Source organism: Takifugu rubripes, chromosome 11, assembly GCF_901000725.2.
Source record: "Takifugu rubripes chromosome 11, fTakRub1.2, whole genome shotgun sequence".
In the NCBI taxonomy this organism is placed as follows: domain Eukaryota; kingdom Metazoa; phylum Chordata; class Actinopteri; order Tetraodontiformes; family Tetraodontidae; genus Takifugu; species Takifugu rubripes.
Genome location: NC_042295.1, coordinates 12,467,035 through 12,475,162, shown reverse-complemented (window position 1 = coordinate 12,475,162; position 8,128 = coordinate 12,467,035). Strand labels below are relative to the sequence as shown.

The window sequence follows — 8,128 nt, the reverse complement described above, 5'->3', positions numbered from 1 at the left end:
ATAAATAGACATGAGCCGTGAAATTTACCATCCTGTTGATCCTGACCAGGTCTTCGGGTTTCTTGGCCCAGGCGGGCAGTTCCACGTCACAAACCTTGGCCCCGTCTTCCCTCATCCCCAGATGGTAGCCATTGCTGTTGACAAACATCTCTGGGAGGTAGAAGAACTCGGGTATCAGTTCCTGCATTTTAAAAAGAAGAGGCGGGACGTTAACTCGAGCTCACACTCTGATCACGTCCAACCGTGCCGCCTTTGCCGCGCAATCGACAGTAACTCGGCAGTAGCGTGTGAGAAGGGCTCTGAACCGCAATGAGGTGAAGGGAGATTTCAAGGCAAAAGGTAAGATAAACAAACCAAACAGCAGGCCAAGAGAAGGCAGTGAGAGGTGTTGCTGCAGTTATTCCAGGCAGAGGTGTGAGGTATGTTAAATGAAAGTGGAGCTGAGCTGAGCTTTTCTCTCTGGTCGCTAGATGCTTGTGATGAGGTCAGGACCCTGCAGAGGAGGGTAAACCAGCTTGGTACACAACACCCCTGAGGCCCAGTGTGATGTCTCACGTCAGGAAGGCAAATATGGAAACATGTTTCAGACTGGAACAGTTCAAGAACATACTTCAAATTTCTTCATATTTTCAATCCCTTTAGTCCACATGTTTTTCTTCTAATCTCCCGCTCTATTAACGTGTGCAAAATTGCTAAATTATCATCATTTACCCACCATATTTGTCTAGATTGCTACTTGCTTTATAATCAGGCAGTGTACACATTTCATATTCAACTAACTTATGCTGTATTAGTCTTTAGAATATATTCACCGAGATATCCTCATTTAAAAAAGAAACACATTCAGAAGTTATCTTAGAGTAGCTCATCGGGTTTCTGAATAGCAGCACATCGCAGCACCTCTGCCACTAACTGAATTTGTCAAATAGAGACTCAGCGGTGGCCCTGATACAGGTGATCATGATGTACCTGGCAGGTGTGAGGTATGTTAACTTTGGGCCAGACTATTCCGTCCATCAAATGTGGTAAATTTATGGAACAGCCATATGGAACAGTTAGGGTTAGGTTAGGAAAATGAGTGGTAGGTATCCTAACTGTTAGAGGATACCTACCACTCATTTCAAACATCTGCATCTTTTGAGATTATACATTTTATTTCTGATTTTTATATATTCTGATGGACAGGTGAAGTGGCCAGTGATAAATGAGCTAATGCCTAAGATTTTTTGCAATGCAAAATCTTCAGTGGACATTTTCTATCAACTGTCCTCAAGACTACAGAACTACAGCGAGGCCGAGCTTGTGAAACTTTTGTTTAATCAGGCACATGCACATGAGGAATGCAGATACTGCACTGTCCTCATGAGAACACAAACACACACACACGCACATACACCAATTAAAAATGTTTTCTGTCTTTCCAGCTGATCTTATCAAGGAGGCTGTAAGATGGTGTTTTAACTCTTTGTGTCAGATGCATTTCATGAAGGGTGTGCTTGTCGGATTCAGTGGTACTATTCAGCTTTATTTTTCCTATGGGAAACATAACGTGCACAGTCTTTATGCCACCATAAATCTGTTGGTTTTTCCAGAGAGTGACTTAGCAGGACACGGTACAGGCCATAACACCGCAGGTCTGCACTTGGTCACATTTCACCCTCTGCACACGACAGGGAGCGAGTAAACCCACCATTCCTCTCCTTTTCCCACACAACTACACTTTCCTTCCACTTTATCGTCTGAAAACTTCCTGCCGTAATTCACCACCAAGCTGTTAAAACTGCCAGCTCTGTTTTCAAGCCATCCTCCCATGGCAGCCATTAATTCTGCAACAGCATCGTAATGGGCTAACAAGTCAATCACACAAGCCTCCATTGCTTTACACTGTGTCACCTTAATGACACGTTCGTCAAAATCTGCCACCGATGGAGTGCCACTGGATTCCTACAGACAGCATGGGGTGTGTGTGTGTGTGTGTGCGCACCCAGTGCTTCCAACAATAAATGTTTCTCTCTGCTCATGTAGCTTAGCCATCATAACACAACTGTGTGCCCAGGAATAAATGAGAAGTATACACAATAATGATGAGGGGTGGTCGAGGTGGCGAGGGGCCTGCTCGGAACAGCCTTGTTTCCATTTGACTTGCTCTTTTAGGAGGTCATCCCCATCAGGGGTTCAGGCTCCCTCACTCCTGTCGTCATTACTGCAAGAGGAGGCCGGGGTTAATGAAGGAAAGACCCCAGTTAAAAAAAGAGAAAAGGAAAAAGCTGCCTTTTAATCAGAGGTCTGATGGCCTGCTCAGTGTACTGGGCCACAGGGCACATGGTTTCTCTATTATGTTGCCTGCTATGCCTTCATTTCTTGTACTCGCATGTTTTCAAGTTTCATGTAAACTTGCACAATAAAAACGATATTTTGTTAGTAGCAGAAAAGTGTCAAAGCCTCTTCGTATTTTTACCATGGCTATTTTTTCACGTGCTTTAATGATATACGGCTTCATCCTGTAATTCTTTGAAGAGACGTTTACTTCTGTTGTACTCTGAATAATTCAAATTGTTGCATAATACAAACTATTACTTCTTAAATGTTACAAAATTCCAGCAGCGTTGTCCAGCAGCGTTCATGTGGCTCTCCTAATAGATCAGTAACCATCTTATGTGTGTAAAATCAAATATGTGCAGACATACAAGTATTCTAAAGTAGCTTGTATTTGTTAACAGCTCTTAGCTTTCTGCCTGCATCTCAATGCCATTGTTAGCTGCTTCCCCCCAGATCCTGGTGAGTAAAAGCCCTGTCCGTACATAAAAACGACATTTTAAATAGCTTTTGTCATTAATGCTTTATTAATTGCCTCAGGCAACATTGCCCGATGCAGAGTGTGCTAGAAATATGACACTTTGAGGTCAGTGCGTACTCCTGCCGTGTGGTGGGCGGCGGGCAAAATGGAGGCAAATCGGGAGGGTTCTGCAGTTTTTGGTAACTGCTCGGTGAATTTGCAGACTGAGGGAGGGCTTTGTCTCTCTCTCAGATGCAGCCTTTGTTCCGACTCATGCGTGCTTGCGTGTGCACAAGATACAAGACCGTTCTACCTCTGCTTTTTCTCTGCACGAGACAGATTAAAATATGCTTTTGTAAGTGCTCGGGATACGTGTGCACGGGAGCTTTGAGTCAGTCTTGATAAGGCATTTATAATTAATGTTATATTTATATTTTAGTACACTTGCAGAGGATGACAGTCAGGAGGTTTGTTATGATCTACATGACAGTTTATCCCAATAATATATTAAAATTCTGCTTCAAGATTTGTGGCTTTTAACATCATTTCTTTTACTAATTGACCTACACATTAATGAGGTAAATAAGAAAGATTTCACTTCTATAAAAGGTCTCATTTTTCAGATATAAACACAAAATAACCCTGTATCCATGGAAACCTGAAGACATTAATTGCATTTGTACCTTGACATCAGAAGTGTCTCTTTGACAGTTTCTCCAGGAACGGCTAATGCTGGAAAAGGAACGATCTGGATGGTCAAATTTGTGGTTATTGGCACAAAGGAAGAAGGTGGTGTAAGGTTCCTGCAGAGAAAACAAATGAAACAGACCCTCATGGTTACAGAAAAAAATGCTTTGAAATAACTGGAATGCTGTGGAACATACATGTGAATAATCCCGTTGATAAATCCATATAATGACTTATTAGAATAATAGCATTATACGTAACAATGTAATAAAGTAAGATATTCCTCTGGAGATCAGTTATTCATTTGTTCTCTCTAAGCCTGGGGGAGAATTAATTAGTGTTCTTCCTGGAGTACAGTAAAGCACAATGATAATTGGCTCAAATTTGGTATTCTCAGTCTGAGATGGAGCCCATCGCCAGTTGGGGCGGATGGATCACTCACCAGAGGAAGAAAGGGATTTTGGAAACAAACCCGGGGAGGCCAATCTAACTGCTGTCAACGGAGGGCCCTTAGTTCATCAGCCCCTCTCTACTAATGTTGGGGGAGGAGAAGTACAGTATCGGCTCCTCAAAAAGCTCTTTAAAATTAATAAGGTTGCTTTGGAATCAACCATACAGCTACTGAGAGAAGCAGATTACAGATGTATGTTTTGTGAGATTTGCAGAGCATTGTGTGATTTTTTTTTGCAGAGCAAATGGGGACAGTGCTCAGAAACCTTGATGGACATTTCTCCGGCACTCACTGGGCTGCCTCAAACACATAAACCCATCACAGCAGCCTCTGTAAATCATTACCCAGCCACTCTTTATTTAGTTCACATATGCCGGTTTACTGGCCTGTGAAATGTGTTTTCGGTCGAACTTGGGCCCAATCAAATTGAGATGTGGAGCGGCTTCCTGAGAGCTCAGAGTAACAACATCATCACGTCTGACAAGTGACAATCAGCTGGTGCAGATGCAAAAATGAGAAGCTGCGTTCAAATTCAGCCGCTTGACTAATCCAGGGATTCCTAGCGGAGTGCACGTATCTAGCCAGGGTGCTAGAGGGAGTGATTTTACTCACTATCCTGACCAGCCAATGCAACGTGGAGGCAGCGGTGGAGTAGTGGCAGCTGTAATGATAGGGTGGCGTCTGCTCATTTTCCCAGTTCTCGTAGCGTTCGGCGTAGAACGCTGCCCGCTTTGGATTCAGAGCCCCAACAGGCTGCAAAAAACAAACAAAAAAAAGCAGATGAGTACTTTACCTTTAAGTTTGTTGAATTTCACAGAAGGAAATTCACTCGTCTTTGTTCTGATTAATGCCCTGATCGGCTTAATCAAATGTCTTCCTGAAATAAGACCCATGAGAAAATGGAGGCTTTTTAAATCTTTAGACTTGCCCCAGATTCTCTGTTTCTGACTCGTCACAAAGTTCAACCCAACCCACTTTAGCACGGATGCTTTATGTCAGCGATGCAGTGGAAGCGTTGTAGCTATTTTAAAACAATATAGAAATTGCATTCTTTGCTATGAAGCCGTATTACGGCCTTTTGTTCTTTAGCCTAAACGGCTAAATACTTAATCACCCTCAGAACTTTCTTTGGGGGGGAAAAAACGTTTCTAATCTTAATATAGTTTGGCTGTTTTATATAATCTCCTGCTCAGTGAGGCACCACTGTGAGTCACAGGAATCCCCCTTACATTGTTTCTCATGCATGATCTAATGCATGAACTGTTTCATCCATAAAGTTTGGCTGCTCACAGAAATAGCAGATCTTATGACCAACCCTTCCATCTAAATTAAATTTTGATGATCCAAATCCATGTTTTGCAAAAAATAATGAGGGGAAAAACCTAAATATTCCTTAAGATTTGTAAGATGGATTCACCGAACTTCACAGCATGCACATAGAATTTTCTGTAATATACATAATACATTTTTTACACACGTTATTATTTTGGTGGATACACTGTTGTATGGCGAAGTAGACGGGAGCAACATGTGGATCAGTCGGGGATTTTCCAGGACACAGACACAGGCTGCGGCCCGTGTTGTCGTCACATAGCTCCTGATGTGCTGTTCCAAACAACTGCAAGTATCTTCAGTGCTTCAGCTTTACTGTATTCATTTGGTCGTCAGAATGAAACAGGATTGTTTTAGGGTTCTCAAAAGTGCTTGACTTTGTTGGGCTAAAAAAAAAAAGTAGCCACACAAACACTCCTAATTAACAGAGAGAACTTTGTAGTAGTTGCACATTAGCTACACATGGTGAGGCAGGGGGAGAGTTCAGGGCAGACAAGGAGCTTTACTCTGGGATTTGTCTGTCAGAACTCATTAATTCTCCTGAACGCTAAAAGTTCCTGTTGCGCTGTCTGAAATTTACTGAGGTATGGAGGCGAGGGTAAGCAGGATGGTGCACTGATGGTTGGGGGGGGGGGTGAGCATCTCCTGCTAAATGTTGTGGCTAATCCTCCTGGATTAACCCTGGCTGACCCGGTTTACACCCAACACACTCACACAAACATTCACTCAGCGCTGCTACTTCTGGTTGCATTCATAGACCTGCTGCTGCTGGCGAGCTACCGGTACATAAAATAACCATCAGTAGAGGTGAATCACCATTGAAACATGTCTGAAACTGAAAAGTGTTGGATAGAAGCAGGAAACCATCGTGTCTCATTCTCACATGCCAAAACACTGAAAACACTTTTTAAATTATCGTGATAAACAACTCAGAGTTTCCCCCGTTGGTTGAATAACCAGTCACATTACTTCAGTCATTCCGCTTGTAAAGATGCTGCCATATTTATTTCAAATGATCAAGGAAAAGAAATTAACCATTCCTTTGGATCATAAGCTTCATGACTGAACCAAAGCCTGTGTAATATTTGAAATTCTCATGGAGAACATACTCGCATGGAGTTTTAGCCTTCGTTGGTTTCATTTTCACATGCTATAGTCAACAAAATGGCCCTTGTTACACTGACGCTCAGCTGTTACATTGCTTTCATCCTCCCAACAGAAGCGCCTCAGAGGCAGATCAGTAGTCAATATTCATTGACTGAGCTTCACCAAATAAGTTACAAAGGGGGAAGGGAAAATGGTGATATGATTAATGGCAACACGTATGAGATACCTCAATTTAAAGGAATGTGATATGTTACACTAAATGGACTACAGACAATGTGTATTATTTTTCTTATTATTATTACTCCATCACACATGTCCTGAAGATGTTTTTTAATGTTCCTCAAATGTGTAAAAAATCAGGTTGTAAAACTGAACATGGCCCAGGAACCGAGGTATCTTCTTTGGGACGGATGAAGGCGGCTCTTTTTTTTACGGTAATTACATAAAGTGATATAGTGGTAGTAAAGCATCGTCATTCTCATCACATGACTCAATTATCTGTCCACGGCATTCTTTAACATTATGAGGTGGATTCATTTCCGCCTATCCGTCATCCATTTGTCAACCCATCAAGAAATAATCATTAGAATCTAATGAATCATTTGGGTGCGTGAATATACCTGACATCAAAATATGCAGAACGAAGGCCCTGGGGGAGAGCAGCGCTCTGCTCAATAGCACTGTTCACAGCTGACTGGATGCCCAACCAGCAGGTAATTGTAGGTGTGCACAGCAGGTTTGTGGGGATGTTATTTGGCAGTGGAACACGGTTTAAACACTGCTGTCAATCATGTGGCAGTCAGCTGTCGCTGAGCGCGCCTGATCTCTTCAAACTGTGGGAAAGAAAGTCTCCCAACGTGTTTGTGAAATGCAGTATTGGCTATAATTAAGCTGCCATTTGAATATATACACACACACACACACACACACACACACACACACACACACATATATATATATATATTCACCTGAAGGAAATATATGACATTTTATGCTCTTCATTTTCCCATTTTGCTGCTTTCTACAGTGACAGGATGTGGACTGGTTCCTTTTAGATCATTCACAATTACTGAAGTGGTACTAAAACTTCTTTCACGTGTGCGCATAATAGTGCATATCTAGATACTAAATATCACAATAATTGATTATTGTAAATAAATATTTAAACACAATCTAACCCGTGGAACATTCCAACCAGCTCACACCCATGCATATACACACTTCTTTATGCAATGAAAGAGTCTCTAGAGATGGTGGTGCTGCCTGTGATCCATTATTGAACAAAAGCACGGCCACGCAGGGAGGAGTGTGGCCCCACTGTCCCTCCCTGCTATGCTAGCTGTGAACTTTTGGAGGTAAGAGCCCCGGGGTTCCAAGGACAACTGTCAGGAGACATGGGCTGTGAACTCATGCTAATGAAGGCAGCTCAACCCTGTAAACAGCATGAGAAGATGTCACTGGAATACATTACAATACATAACTGTCTCCCCAGGGCAGGAGGAGTGTACATGGTTCAGCCTTGCCACCATAACCAGATGCAGACGCACGCACACACACGCACACACAGTGGCTCCCCCAGTCCACCTGGATATCATCACACGCTATAGTCTTCAACAGGAGACAATTGCTGACATTACTGAGGAAGAAAACACGCAACAGATGTGTTTTACTAAAATATTCTGAAATGGGGCGGCCAAATTCCCCCTCTCACTCAGTCACAGCAGCGCTGCTTATTTAGTTAGTTTTGGTCATGAGGCTGAAAAATTAGACAAAAT

General features: G+C 42.5%; 1 protein-coding gene across 6 annotated transcripts in view; it reads right to left on the bottom strand.

The window, feature by feature from the left end:
• nbeab (neurobeachin b) overlaps positions 1-8,128 on the bottom strand; it is a 116,871-nt gene that overhangs the window by 14,555 nt on the left and 94,188 nt on the right. For 5 of the 6 annotated variants that reach the window (XM_011608593.2, XM_029844292.1, XM_029844290.1 and 2 more), the window contains exons 46-48: positions 4,527-4,667; positions 3,460-3,579; positions 29-181 (exon numbers count right to left, since the gene is read on the bottom strand). In XM_011608593.2, coding sequence (XP_011606895.2) covers positions 29-181; positions 3,460-3,579; positions 4,527-4,667 — 414 coding nt within the window. Of the gene's footprint in view, positions 1-28; positions 182-2,828; positions 3,103-3,459; positions 3,580-4,526; positions 4,668-8,128 lie in introns of those variants that run through there. The other variant, XM_029844293.1, reaches the window with a different exon arrangement.